Here is a 13,779-nt window from a genome sequence, read left to right on the forward strand (position 1 = left end):
ACCCTACGCCGCTATAAGTGTCAACTTCTGAATTGTGACGCGTGTTTCATCATCATCGTTTTTGCGGCAAGGCTATCATTTCCGAGCCAGCCATATCAATCGAACTCAACAAATCAGGGACACAGCAAGGCCCGCAGGCCTCACTTGTAAATCATTCTCAGCCTAGCGTCTAATCTTTTGTGTCAATCGACCATGATGGGCCTTTTCAGCCAGGCTGGATCCCATATCAAGAGGGCACGCGGTCTCTCCGTGGACGACAGGGCGCCAGAAGACACAGAACCCGACGATACTTCAATCCTGTTTGTCATTCTTCCTTTACTACTCATTCTTACATAGACCCATGATCGTCCTCGATACTAATTCTGCTTACAGTGACGAGAATGAAGGATCTGTCATTCTTTCGCTGATATCCCAGCTCAGGTGCGTGCTGTGAGCTACGTGTCAAAACTTCGGTTCTGACACCTAGACAAGAGTTGGGATGGACCTGTCCAAAGTGACCTTTCCTACGTTCGTGCTTGAGCCCCGAAGCACGCTCGAGCGCATCACGGACTTCATGTCGCATCCGGATCTCATATTCGGGCGAGTACACTGTCACCTCTCCCGATCTCAGGTATAACCCCCTGCCCAGTGCTGAGAATTGCGACGATCCAGAAGAGCGATTTACTCGTATCCTTCAATACTACCTCGCTGGATGGCATATCAAGCCCAAGGGCGTAAAGAAACCGTAAGTCTCCACCCATCTTGCATCATCGGCCCTTGGTTAGCAAGCGCAGATACAACCCCGTTCTTGGAGAATTCTTCCGTTGTAGGTATGACTATCCGAATGGTACACGAGGTTTCTTTGTCGCTGAGCAAGGTATGTCGCTTGTGCAGCCGACGAATGCATGCTGGCGCTCACCACTCTACCCTTCAGTGTCGCACCACCCACCTATCTCCGCATTCTTCTACATTTCACCTGCAAATCGCGTCTGCATCGTCGGGGAGCTCAGACCAAAGTCTAAATTCCTTGGCAACAGCGTCTCTACCACCATGGAGGGTGAGAACAGAATCACGCTTATGGGCGTCCCAGACGATGGCGGTGTGTAGTTCGTGTCCATGACAGATATGCCGTTACTGACTGTGCATGGCAGAGTACGTAGTAACGATGCCTAATATGTATGCAAGGGGGATTCTATTCGGCAAGATGGTACTGGAGTTAGGTGATACGTGTGTAGTGAAGAACGAGAAGAATAGACTATTCTGCGATTTGGAGTTCAAGACAAAGGTCACTGCGTGGTTCCTTAGATGATCGTTGTCTCATTCTGTCTCAGGGCTTCTTCTCTGGAACATATAACGCAATAGCCGGACGTGTACGTCGAGGAAACTCAGACACAGGCGAGGTGTCGGGGCGGTGGAGTCACGTCATGGATTTTAAGAGCATCAAGGTTCGCCAAAGAACTCTTTTCAGTAGCAGCTTTCTCATCCAGTTACAGAGTGGAAGCAAACGCGTGCTATTCGATGCCGCGAAGGACGGACAAAGTGTAGCACCGAAATATGTACCGGACATAGAACAACAAGAACCATACGAATCACGCCGGTGAATATGTTTTAATTGACTAGATGGATACGCGGCTGATGATGGGACCTGGATGCGCAGCCTATGGAAAGACCTTACGCAGGCTATCGAGGAGAGGAATATGGAACGTGCCACGGAGGCTAAGAGCGCAGTGGAAGACGCCCAACGCGAACTGCGCCGCAAGCGAGAGGAGAGCGGCGAGAAATTTGTTCCTCGCTACTTCGAGAGACACGATGGACGGTGGGAACCTAAACTCAAGTAATCCATCTTACGTCTCTGCATAATTTCTGCTGATGTCTCTCATAGGATCCCTCGAGATGATTCTCCTGAAGCTATAGATGCAGTGCAAACTTGGATATGGCCGCCCACGACAGAATGACGTTGACCTGACATATACTTTTCATTTTGACGTTTATCTGCTTTTGCTTTGCTTGTGTCTTCACCCACCATCACATTTACATCTTATCCCACGCAGTTGTAACATAATGCGCATCCATTGGATTGTACCTGTAGCAAAAATTGAAGGGTATATATACGACAATGGATCCAATGACAACACCAGATGTGAAATGAATGGATATATAAAGGAAATGCGGCAAAACTAAGGCTAAAAAGCAAGACCATCGATTAGATCAGGATATCATGAGGTCGAAATGAGCAAATGCGGATGGTATCGAACGAGTTACGAGTACCAGCCATCGTCGTCCGGTATGATTGAAACTGTACTTGGCGTCGGGGATGCCACTGACCGCGAGGAGTATTGAGAGACAACAGATTGAGGTCGATATGCTCCGATGAGTCGCCTGGGCTGAGGAGTGGCAGGTACGACGGAACCAAACTGGGAAAATGTACGTGGTGCATGCATTGAGTCCCGAACGGACGGAGATGATTTAGGAGGAGTATCGTTACGAGGTAGGCTAGAGCCATTCATCTGCGCAACTGGTGTACTTGATCTGTCTCCAGAACAGACAGTACTTGAACGCGAATCAGGACGTGGGGGAGACTCTGTATGTCCAATTTTGATATATGAGGACGCCATAGATGGAGCTGGGGTCGCCTTGGCCTTCGAAAGGTCAGTTTCAAGCCGAGCAACTTGAGCCTCGAAGTTTGCAACCTGATCGCGTAACTTTTGTTCTCGGTCCTGCAGATCAGACATCAATTGGAATGTAGTGCGCGGGACTACTGTGATTCCCACCTTAACCAAGCGGTCCTCTGCTTCCTTTTCTTCCAGTTGAAGCTTTACAAAGGAATAATCCGCATCAAGTTGAGCATGAACTTGCTCTACCCTCGTCTAGCTTAGCACGTGTCTTCTCCAAGTCACCCTCATACTCGCTCGCGCGGTTCTCCCACTCAGAGGAACGCTGTTGGGCTTGGACCAAGTTCTGCCTGGCGGCGATTGCAGTGCGTTCAGCGTTGGAAACTTTGTGTTCCTGTTCCCTGAAACGCTTTTGAAGCGCTGCGTGCTCGCTTTCAAGGATGCGACTCGTGCGTCGGAGTTCCTTAAGTTCTTCATTGCTAGCCTGGTCCATAAGGGTAGTGAGCATGCCAATTTGTTCTGCCGCGCGATGGAGGTCGTCCCAATGGCTCTGTTGTGAAAGCAGATGCTCGTGCTCTTTCTGGAGGAGTTCAAAAGTATGCACAGCCAAGGCCTTCTCATGTGTCACAAGCTTCACTGATGCGTCCAATTCCGCAACCTGACGTGCCATCAGATAACGAACGATATCGGCAAAGAGAGCAATGTACCTTGGAATTGAGGTTGGCTTGCTCAGCCAATGCCTCCTTGTTCGCCTTCTCCAATTCGCTAATTCGTTCTTGATTGGTATGTGTTGCAACATCTGAAGCTTTAAGGCGTGCAAGGCTTTGGGAAAGCGCTCCCTCTAGTTCAGAATTCCGCGACCCGACGGCAGCAATATCTGTGCTCTGGGTTTTGATAGCACTCTGGAGTTCTTCAACCTGAGCACGGAGCCTATCTCTCTCAGACTCAATATCCTTGAGGCGTTCAGCGAGGTTGTCTTTCTCCACCCGGACTTGGCCATGGGCTCCACGAGCCTTTGCCACATGTGCCTGGTGTTCAGCATTCGCTGCCTTGAGTTTACGAATCTCTTCCTGGTCTCTTTCGAGGCGTCCCTAGAGACTGCGAACTCAGCATGAGCGGTTTGAAGAACACTGACGGCTACATGTAACGCCTCAGGTAGCGCATCCATGCGTTCAGAAAGATCCTCGCGGAGGGACTTGTGCATCGAGAGAAGCTCGTCGTTTTGTGTTGAGGAGGGCAGATGGGTGCTAGCCAGGGAGTTGATAGCAACCTCCAACCGGTGGATAGCCGATAGGACTTCTTCATTACTCTGCGGCGACGCTTGGGCTTGCAGCTCTTGACTGCTTAACCGCATAGCGCACTTGATATCATCAAGTTGAGCAGGGAAGCTGGCGACAACGGCATGGAGATCAGTGTGTTTCAGGGCAATTTCATCGCTCTTTTGGACTATGAATTGCTGAGCCTCACCCAGAGCATCTAGCTTGGGAATCACATCATTAATCGAATGGAGCAGGCCAGAGACTCCCTCTGCGACTTTGCCTGAAACGACTTCAACGTTGAAAGCCTTGTCACGAACAGCAAGACGAGAGTCCAGACGCTCCACCACTAGATCAGCCACTTGTTCCTTGATTTCATGCGCGTCGATGGGGGCAATGACACGGCGAACTTCAGTAGTGATTTGGGCAATCACCTCTTCAGTATCCAGCGTCACCTTGGGCAGCAGAGGTATGATGCTGTCCACGATCAACCCGGCGGTCTCCCGTTTGTCGGCTGCGAGGTCAATCAACTGCTCGATGTTCGGCTTGACGGCTTGACTGAGCTGGGCTGTGAGGGTATTATAGTCGACAGCTTCAGGTCGCAGGGCCATGAAGGTGGGTGCCAGAGCAGTCATGATATCACCAATCAGGGCTAGCCGTTCAGGTTTGTCTGCGAAAGGACCAGAGTGTTTGTCGATTTGTGACGACAGCTGCCCAATGTTGTCAAGAATGTCCTGCATGTTCTTCTTCAATGGTTCCAGAGCGGCAACAACATCTGTAGATGATCCCGTAGGTATAACTTGCTCGAGGCGATTCACGAGCTCGCGCAACTCTGTCTGCATCAACAACAGACCCTCTGCATTACCCTCGCTGCACCACATCGCGGATGACTGCAAGGTCCAGTTCGCCACGGGCGTCCATCTGGCTATCGTCGAGGCCACGAGCAGCAGACTCCTGGAGCTGGGTACGGAACAAGCCAACAACCTCCGTGATCATATCTTCTGTAGCAGGGCTGATGGATGGTCCACTCGTCGACGTTCTGTCCCGAGCGAGCTCGACTCTGAGCGCTTGGAATTTCTCGGTCAATGATGCCTCAATTTTATCCTCTAAAGCTTGCGCCTTGAGACGCTTCGTGAGATTAAGGGCAGGAATAGAAACATTTGAAAGCTCCGAGGTGTGAGAGTTATGGGCGCTATGCAATGCAGGCAACGAGGAGCGACGTTTGATAGCAGGCGTAAATATGTCAGGAGACTCAAACGGTTGACGTTGAAGTCCGGGGTCAGTGACAAGCCGCGATTGCGAACGTTGCTGTAACATCGATATGGCGGGCGCTGCAAGATCGTCGAGGGACGGCCGCTGCGAGTGCTCGAATATCTCGCGGGAACTCAGCCGAGAGCGCACAGTACGGCGAGTTTTCTCATCACCCACCAGAGCTTTGAAGACACCAGCAGGCAGTGTGTTGCTGGGGGTAGGATTCTTGAAATCTAACGGGATAGGTGCGCGTTTCGGCCTCGTAGGTGCAATCGATGGGAACGTGCTTGGAATGCCAAGGAAGTCATCGTTCTGGGGTGATTCAAAGTTGCCGGTTGTCTGTGCGTGTCCAGATATCTCAATCTCCTGCGCTCCATCTTCATCAGGCAAGGCAAGAGTGGAGAACCCAGAAAACGTGAGAGGTTGCAGTGGCCCAGCACTTGTGTTGAAATCTCTCGATCCCAACGTCCATGGCGATGTAGGAGCAGAGCGACGGCTGCGCGGAGTCTCGCCCAATGTAGGGAATCTAAATGAGGCCATATTCTCCTTGCCACTATCATCCTCATCTTCATCAAATGATGAGCAGGATCCACGACGCTGCCTTTTCTCCCGTCCCTGTTGAGCACGTGCCGGCGGGACCGGCAGAGGCCGTGAAGGCTCAGGTGCGGGGAAGGCCATACGAGGCACCCCAGGTGGCGGACGAAATGTGAACCCTGTAGGCTTGAACTCTTGTGCAGCCGCGTTGAGTGGCTTTCCGAGGGATGGAATGCGTGTATGGCTAAGAGCGGGAACCTGCAGCGGTGCCGCCTCAAGGGACCATGAACCAGATTGCCTGGCTGAACCAAACACGAAAGGCTTCGCGTGTGGATTGAGCGCCCCAGATGAAGATGACTGTGGGATAGGGGCCGGTCCTTCACTGTGGACGTCGAGCTGCTCCGAGACATTTCGCGAGTGAGCGAGGGCGGGGTCATGTACCGAGTATTGTCCTGATTGACCACGGGAGTGGGGGAGAGGGGGGAGAGGTCGCCTTCCAGTTGTAGACGCCGACAACGGTCTAACTGGGAAATCTGACGGATCCACGCCGAGAAATGCCGTATGCAGTTCTCCTCGGTGATCCTCCTCGCTTGGATTCGAGACAAGATCGTAGTCACCACGCAAAGACATGCCCAGCCCACCACCTGGGGGAACAGGAAAGTTTGGGAGACGTCTGGGTTTCTCAGCTTCATGTTTCCTTTGGCGCAAAATACGGCGTTGAACCCGATTTTGACGAGCCCGCTCTTCGTCCGAGGGGTTCGACCACTCGCCAATGCTCTCCTTCAAGTCTGTCAAACTGGTGCGTGAATAGTACAGAAATTGTAATGCATACCTCATCGTCTGATTGTTCCTTATCTACGTGCATGTCCTCCGATCCCGTCCACTCTCCAACTGCCTCTTTGTCAAGGTCATCAATGCCTGGGTTGCCAGCCGGACTCCGAATGGGCACCAACTTAACCTCAGACATAGCGCCTTCCGTGACGCCACCAACTGACCGTAATGATAGCGCAGCCGACAGTCGTGACACATGCCTCGAGTGCAACCTGCTCAGCGCAACCGTTGTCGCATCTCTCCCTGAATCTTGACCATCAAGTCCGTCCATATCAATTACAGCATTGTCGTCTGTGTCAGCAGGTACTTCTTCCTCCGGAGGCTCTTCCTCCTCCGGGATGTCGAGGCCAAACCCGCGTACGAAATCAGGACGACTGCTTCCGCGAGAGATACCAGAAGGAATAAGAGACGGAACAGAAACTGGGACGCGACCTTGCGGAGCATGAATACCTTCGATAGGAGCAGGGAATGGTTCGGCAGAGAAGTTTGTTTCGATGCTGTCGGAGCCGAGGACTGCGTTCGGCCCAAAAGGATTGAATGCCGCGCTTGGAATGTAGAAATTTTCGTGGAACGGAGGGTGTGCAAGGGACAGACTGTGACCATGCCTGTTTTGGAATCGGGGAGGAAGTTGTTGGGGAGAGGGAGACAAATTGAATAGTGGCTGAGGCGAATGCGACAGTGAATTCAGTGAGGATGCAGTCTGTGACTGCTGCAATTTATTCAACTTGAAGTGCAGCAGGGACGGGTCGGCAGGAGATGAAATCTTAGACACGTCAAGACACGCCGTAAGGGAAATTGATATATAAGATGAAAAAGATACATACCGATGATGCACGTGCATGAGGGGCGTGGATTGGAAGGGTACTTCCTGAACCTCTCTCTACACCCAGCCTCTCAAGCTTCTGTTCGATAACATTCAGTTTTATAGCGTCCCACGCAGCCTGTTGAAGTGTCAAACACTATATGGGAAGGAGCTAAGAGGCTTGCGCACCTTGCCAGGAAGAAATACGTCCACCGTATCAGGGATGTCTAGCCGCCACGATTCTGGTGGATAGAGCTCAATTGAGGTTATCTCAGGCGCGATAACCTCTGGCTCTTCTACGTTCAATGCAGCTACCGGTGTTCGTGCCCATGGCGGACGCGTTGACAGTTCTCCAATATCGCCGGGAATTGTCTCCACTGGTATATTTACGACAACCTTTTTACCCTTTGGGGCTGGAGTGGGTGCAGCATGTGGAGGAGGCAAGGGGCTATGCTTACGCCCTGGTCCTCCGAGCGGTGCTTTTGGCGGACCACCTATGCTAACGCTTGGAGTTCTTCTATTCCGAGGAATAAAGGGTTGTCCAAATGGCGGGCCCATGTGTGGTGGAAAAGCAGAACCCAAGGGAGTCATGGGAATGGCACTCGGTGGTGGGTAACCAGGAAAATGAGATATGCTTGCATGTCCTTGGTGATTCGCGTAGGTGGGACGAGCGGGAGCAGGAGGTGGTTGATGAGAAAAAAAGGTTTGCATAGGTGTTTGCAGCGGAGGACCATTCATAAAGTAGGGTTGAGGATGAAAATTATGCTGGAGAGCAGTAGGAAGAACAGGTGAAAACATAGGTTGCCTGCCGTCAAAAGGCTGCTGCACGGTAAGCATTGGAGGTATGCTGAGCCTAGGTGGAGGTTGACGCGGATGCGAATCCATTACGCAGAAATTATGTTTCTGCAAACACTGAACAGATTGGCGCTGAATGTCAGTACTTCAGTGACAACAATAAACTGAGCTTTGCGTGCTCCAAGAATCTTCCTCTGGGTATCTTTAAACCAAAGCATGCGCAGGAGACGCGCACACTGCTGCCCTCTGCGCTGGAAGTCTGACAGTCGGACGTGAGGAAAGAACAATCAAAACGAAAACATCAAGAAAATCACGTCCATTATACAAACCACGTGGCTTTGCCCCGGATTTATCTATAGATGTGCAGTTGCAGGGTTAAGTATAGAAAAAATTCAACAGGTAGGAAATACAGAACAGTCATGCATGAAGTGAGAAAAAATGCGAAGAAAAGAAGTTATAGGTATGTGTATGTCGATGGTAAACTCAGTCTTCCTCAAACATAGACACATCTTCCGTTTCTGAAGCAGAATCTGACTCTATCTCAATATACTTCTTGGTCTTTGCTCGTGCTGGTCGCTTCGGCGGCGCAGGTGGAGTATCCGAGTCGCTTGCAATGATGATCTCGTCATCGCTCTCCTTCTTGGCTACAGCTTTCTTCACAGGAGCTGGTTTGCTGCTCGAAGGTTTTCGAGCAACAGGCTTTTTGGGCTCTGAGGGGCCAGGCGGCTTCTTGTCGAAGAAGTCGGTCACTGGGGCCTGATTGGTCTTCATCTTCTTCGCCGCAGGCTTGATGTAGTCTTCATCGCTGTCTTCCTCTGCCTTGAGACTAAACAAATGGTTATTGGTTAATTCCTTTTACCGGAAAAAAACTACCTTTTCCGTTTGAGAGGTTCCTCCTTAGCTTTGGCTTTGCCCTTGCCCTTCGCTTGCGCAGCTGGGGCCATCTCAAATTCTGAATCAGAGTCTGCCTTCACTTTCTTCCGCCCAGGTAACGACTTGCGATGTTCGAGCGTTGCTTGCTTCTTCTTGATCTTCTTACCGTTGGCGTCGAGTAAGGACTTATTGTCAAACTCTTGACATGATTTCTGACATGGGACACTCAATCTCGTGGTCTAGGCAACAGCAAGGTGAACTTACTTCCCACTCTTTCAGGAAAATATCCAGGTCCTCATTCCAGAGATCATTGGGACTGCGCTCAAGAAGAGCAAGAAGTTCAGTATCCTTGTCTGCCGCTTGTTGCATGAGTTTCTCGATCTAGATGATATTCAGAATGAAAACACAATGAAGACATTGATATACGCACCTTCTCCTTCGTCAAGCTCCAGATGGCCATACCAAGCAAGTAGTCATAATCAGTAGTTCCAGCATCTTTGACACTCTCTTCCGCCTCGTTCTCTTCATCTTCGGGCTGGACAACATCCCCCGTCTCACCAGCAGCCTTCGCCTTCGTCACTTTGGGAAATGGTCGGAACTTGAGCCTGCGCAGCTCAGCCATAAGATCGATCTTCTTCCGATTCGACACGACAAGCTCTTTGTCCACAATCATCTTCACGAACCGTGCCTGGTTCGAGAGGCGCTCAAATTGTATTTGCAGTTCATTCGCGAGGTATTCCTGCGTAGCAATAGAACATAAGCACTTCAACCCTTGAATTCTCAACAATCGCTTGCCTTTCGCTTCTGGTAGTATGCAAGCCTTTGCGGGTAAAATTCCTCAACGATCTCCTCAGGGGACGCGTACTTCTGGATCTTGCCCTCAAAATTAAACGCTATCATGTTGCTGGTATTGATCTTGGACGTGAGCTTGAAGAACTCCGTGAGACCCTGTTCCTCAGCCTTCTCGAGGTCCTTCGCAGCCATACTAATCACGAAGTGGATGTTCACGTTATCGTGGTGTTCCTTGTAGTCCTGTTGACTCATACTTTAATGAAAGAACAAGACGACACCTGAATGTGTGGTCACCTTGATAACGCCATCACCTTTCTCACCAATCATGGACTCGAGCTCAGTCTTGTAGTTTTGAGTCCACTTGTGAATCGGGAGCTCCGTAACCTCGACGGTGGTGTCATTGATTTTGCGGACGATACCAGTGACGTCGTACTTGTGGTCACCAACTTTCTTGATTGTACCTTTGAAGCCACGCCACCAAGGCAACATCGTGACCATCTCTTCGCCCGCCATCAAGCGACGCAGATTATCCACAATGTCAATAGGGTTGTAGCAGGGAATTGTCGTACTCCAACCTGATAGAACGGTCAGGTTGCGGAAAATATTTGATTAGTCTGCTTACCGGTTCCAATGCCCTCAGCGCCGTTCACAAGGACGAGCGGGATAACAGGCATATAGTACTCGGGTTCGATCCAATCATTGTCTTCCTTCAGGTACGTCAACACGGGAGCATCTGCGGGGTTGAAGACAGCGCGGCTCAAGGTCGACAGTTCGGTAAAGATATAACGAGCCGAAGCATGATCTTTACCGCCCTGGTCACGCGTACCGTACTGACCATTGGGCAAGAGCAGGTTCAAGTTATTGCTACCAACGTAGTCCTGGGCCAAGTTCACGATGGTCATAGTCAAACTTGCTTCACCGTGATGGTATGCGGCGACCTCAGAGATGTAACCTACGAGTTGCGCAACCTATGGGGATAATTAGAGATTACGAAGTGTGTGGAACGGTGTACATACCTTGATTTCCTTCTTCAGCTTACGCTTGAAGCAACCCCAGACAACTTTGCGCTGGCCAGGCTTGAGGCCATCCGCTACTGACGGTATAGAACGAACGTTATCTGCCATGGAGAACAAAATCAACTCTCGGTTGATGAAATCCGAGTAGGGAATCTCGTCCATGTTGTGGTCGAGGTATGTGCCAGGCTATGCGGTACAGATGAGTATGTGATAATGTACACTTTGATTTTCATTCACCTTGAACTGGCGGAGCCATTCCTTTCGATCATCAGCTTTCTTCTTGCTGAATGCAAGGTCAATCAGCGCCCTGTCGCCGTCCTGCGTTGTTGCAAAAGGGATCATGTGCTTAGCCATGTTGCTGAAGTAGTAGCGAGCGTCGGAATCGTTGCTTGTTCCAAGACCCTGAATTGTGTGTGAGAAAGGCAGAAATTGCCATGGAAGTAGAAGAGACCTTGTAATACTTCGAGTCCCACTTATGAGCATCGGGGGTATCCTCCACCCACTGCTCGTACTCTGGAATAGTGAAGAAATCGATCCGTTGTTTTCCTTTTGATACCTTCGCGCACATGAGCAGATGAAGAAATATCTCAAAGAAGGTTGCGTACCCTCACGATAGGTGTCACAAACTCAACCAAGAAGTTCGGCAACTTCAATAACGACGGGTAGAAATGATCCAAGAAGTTGATGAGCAGACCCTTGATGTGAGATCCATCATGATCCTGCGCACAAAGTATTAGCTTGCTCATTAGAGATTGGCGATCCAATGAGAGGACCGACCTGATCCGTCATGATCATTAAGCGTCCATAGCGCAGACTGTTGACATTGCTGTACTCCTTGTTGTGCTGGAGACCCATAATCTTCTTGACATTCTGGATTTCTTCGTTCTTCATGATCTGGTCATGCTTCGCTTCCCGGACGTTAAGCAACTTTCCACGGAGCGGGAATACGCCGAAATTGTCACGACCAACAACGCCCAGTCCGGCCACAGCCAAAGCTTTCGCAGAATCACCCTCGGTTAAAATTAGTGTACATCTTTCAGCATGTTTCGTGCCTGCGTTGTTTGCGTCGGCAAGTTTGGTCATTCCAGCCAATCTGCATGACATCGTTAGATCAATACTCATTGTGTAAAACCTCTCTCACCTGTTGCGCTTGCTTCCATCAGTTTTCTTGATCTGCTGGTCAGCCTTGAACTTTGCCCAGTTAAGGACGTGATCAATAATCGTTGATTTCTGAACTGAACAGGGATAAGGGTTCAAAACATGCAACTCCACGAGATACGTACCTTTCTTCATGAACTCTTCGGACAATGCGGGCTTCGTACCGAACTTAGAGGCGGTCAATGTCAGCGTCTCCTTTGTCTGACTGTCGAATGTCGGGTTCTCGATGAGAGCGTTGACAAAGATCCACATGTGGTTCTTAATCTGTGCAGGCTTCACTGTCGCACCTTTATTTTTCTTCCCAATGGCAGCGATGAGGTTCTTCGCAATCTGGTCTGCCATGTGGTTGACATGCGTACCGCCCTTCGTGGTTGCGATGGAATTGGCGAAGGAGACCTGCTGGAATGTACCATCCGATACGGCGAACGCTACCTCCCACCGCGGACCAATCTGTTCATAAATCACGGCTGGCTTTCCCTGCGCCGCCCCTCCTGATGCCTCTGCAGCCTCTGCCGCAGCAGAGTTGAGGTATAACTCAACGTACTGCTTGAAGTTCTTGATCTTTAGACGCTCGTCGTTCAGGAAAACCTTCACGTCCTTGACTGTGCCCGCGATATCGTACACGCGCCGCTTGAGTAAAGACAAGGTATCTTCGTCGATGGTCTGCATGCCAAAACGCTTTAAGTCAGGCCTAAAGGTGACCTTCGTGTACTCCTCGCCCTTTCCGTTCTTTGTGATCTTTGCAGTGCCGACCTTGCTCATATTGTCCGTCCATGTCTGCTTGTACTTCTGGCTGGTGTTTTTGTCTGCAGTGTCGACAGTGAATTCATGGGAATAGATGTTGGCAAGCTTGGCGCCGTAACCATTACGGCCACCAGTGAGCTTCTTCTCGTCGTCGTCATAGTTGGAAGAGGAGAGAAGGTGACCGAAGATCAACTCAGGGATGTACATTTTCTCTCGCGAGTGCATCTCGATGGGAATGCCCTTGCCATTGTTGTAGACAGAGATGATGCCCAGTTCGACGTCGATGTTCACTTTAATGGTATCCATGCTGGGGTCGTTGATCTATAACAGTTGGTTACCAATGCAAGTAAGGCACTGGGGTCGCACACCACACCTTGTTATCTGCGGCGTTGACAAGAATTTCGTCCACAATCTTAAAGAAACCCGGGACATATTTGACGTCTCTATGAACCATGCGCTTGTTCTCCGAATCATACGTCCACATTGACACTGTAATTGTCTCGACGCTTCCAATGTAGGAATCAGGGCGTTTCAGAATATGCTCCAGTTGAGATAACTGCCAGGCTTCTGTAGTTAGCAATGGATCGCTAACGTTCCAGCATGCGTACTTTGGTGTAAGTTTCTGATGCTGTCTTGTTCTTCTTTGGCGGGGCTGGTGCCTTTGGTCTAGATGACCCTGCACTCTCATCGCCTGAGTCAACGACTTTATCGACGTCCACTGCGCTGCGATCCGCATTGTCGTCCTTATCCGTCAGTACCTTCTTCTTGGGTACAGCCTTGGATTTCGCAGGAGGCTTTGAAGGTTTCGATGTGGGTTTAGTCGCGACGGTCTTCTTTGCTGGTGCTTTCGTCTGCAAGGTGGCACTAAGTTGCGCCCTTCACAATTTGTCAAGTACAACTCACTGTCTTCTTGATGGGAGGAGCGTAGTCCTCGCTCTCTGTACCTGAGACATTTTCAAGGTCGAAACTCTCCCCTTCTGAAGAGCTCATTGTGGAAAATGAATCGCCCGGTCGCAGTCGTTGATGTTGGATGAAGCTAACAATAATAGTAGGAACAAAACGCGGTCGCGTCGCGCGTCAGCACGTGACCACCACGTAACCACAAACTGATTTTTTAAAACAAGCAAAGATTCTCG

At 50.3% G+C, this 13,779-nt stretch overlaps 3 protein-coding genes across 3 annotated transcripts; 1 reads left to right on the plus strand and 2 right to left on the minus strand.

Moving 5' to 3' along the window:
• Positions 1–5: 5 nt before the first annotated feature.
• DFJ58DRAFT_801492 (uncharacterized protein) lies at positions 6–2,120 on the plus strand. Its single transcript, XM_041390879.1, has 11 exons — positions 6–299; positions 373–420; positions 472–579; positions 629–724; positions 774–856; positions 914–1,078; positions 1,131–1,264; positions 1,311–1,424; positions 1,473–1,576; positions 1,637–1,813; positions 1,862–2,120. Exons 1-11 carry the CDS (start codon positions 193–195, stop codon positions 1,932–1,934), a joined length of 1,209 nt encoding a protein of 402 aa, XP_041240970.1. The 5' UTR covers positions 6–192; the 3' UTR covers positions 1,935–2,120.
• Positions 2,121–8,338, minus strand: DFJ58DRAFT_747509 (uncharacterized protein). The gene is made up of 9 exons (XM_041387528.1): positions 7,455–8,338; positions 7,288–7,404; positions 6,465–7,226; positions 4,724–6,412; positions 3,727–4,677; positions 3,299–3,682; positions 2,877–3,249; positions 2,751–2,836; positions 2,121–2,696 (listed from the first exon to the last, which is right to left on the minus strand). Exons 1-9 carry the CDS (start codon positions 8,148–8,150, stop codon positions 2,238–2,240), a joined length of 5,517 nt encoding a protein of 1,838 aa, XP_041240971.1. The 5' UTR covers positions 8,151–8,338; the 3' UTR covers positions 2,121–2,237.
• A 23-nt stretch (positions 8,339–8,361) lies between these two features.
• DFJ58DRAFT_801506 (DNA topoisomerase) lies at positions 8,362–13,766 on the minus strand. Its single transcript, XM_041390880.1, has 17 exons — positions 13,547–13,766; positions 13,252–13,494; positions 13,017–13,199; positions 12,025–12,964; positions 11,883–11,976; positions 11,519–11,834; positions 11,347–11,460; positions 11,193–11,297; positions 10,979–11,143; positions 10,742–10,927; positions 10,348–10,693; positions 10,020–10,300; positions 9,729–9,965; positions 9,364–9,672; positions 9,198–9,314; positions 8,934–9,145; positions 8,362–8,886 (listed from the first exon to the last, which is right to left on the minus strand). The coding sequence occupies exons 1-17, from the start codon at positions 13,631–13,633 to the stop codon at positions 8,544–8,546; spliced, it is 4,278 nt and encodes a 1,425-aa protein (XP_041240972.1). The 5' UTR covers positions 13,634–13,766; the 3' UTR covers positions 8,362–8,543.
• Positions 13,767–13,779: the final 13 nt, after the last annotated feature.

The sequence above is a fragment of the Suillus subalutaceus genome (assembly GCF_016647625.1).
Source record: "Suillus subalutaceus strain FC151 chromosome Unknown DFJ58scaffold_97, whole genome shotgun sequence".
Lineage (NCBI taxonomy): Eukaryota > Fungi > Basidiomycota > Agaricomycetes > Boletales > Suillaceae > Suillus > Suillus subalutaceus.

Bases quoted from the DNA above. Each gene is read 5' to 3' on its own strand.
- DFJ58DRAFT_801506 (XM_041390880.1), bottom strand. From the start codon at position 13,633: ATGAGCTCTTCAGAAGGGGAGAGTTTCGACCTTGAAAATGTCTCAGGT. The intron at 11,298-11,346 runs GTACGCAACCTT...ATGTGCGCGAAG, and splicing joins TTGTGACACCTATCGTGAGG to GTATCAAAAGGAAAACAACG. The intron at 10,928-10,978 runs GTGAATGAAAAT...TGTACCGCATAG, and splicing joins AATGGCTCCGCCAGTTCAAG to CCTGGCACATACCTCGACCA.
- DFJ58DRAFT_801492 (XM_041390879.1), top strand. From the start codon at position 193: ATGATGGGCCTTTTCAGCCAGGCTGGATCCCATATCAAGAGGGCACGC. The intron at 580-628 runs GCGAGTACACTG...CCCCCTGCCCAG, and splicing joins CATCCGGATCTCATATTCGG to TGCTGAGAATTGCGACGATC. The intron at 1,577-1,636 runs GTGAATATGTTT...CTGGATGCGCAG, and splicing joins GAACCATACGAATCACGCCG to CCTATGGAAAGACCTTACGC.
- DFJ58DRAFT_747509 (XM_041387528.1), bottom strand. From the start codon at position 8,150: ATGGATTCGCATCCGCGTCAACCTCCACCTAGGCTCAGCATACCTCCA. The intron at 6,413-6,464 runs GTATGCATTACA...ACAGACTTGAAG, and splicing joins AGGAACAATCAGACGATGAG to GAGAGCATTGGCGAGTGGTC. The intron at 3,683-3,726 runs GTCAGTGTTCTT...CGCAGTCTCTAG, and splicing joins CTGAGGCGTTACATGTAGCC to GGACGCCTCGAAAGAGACCA.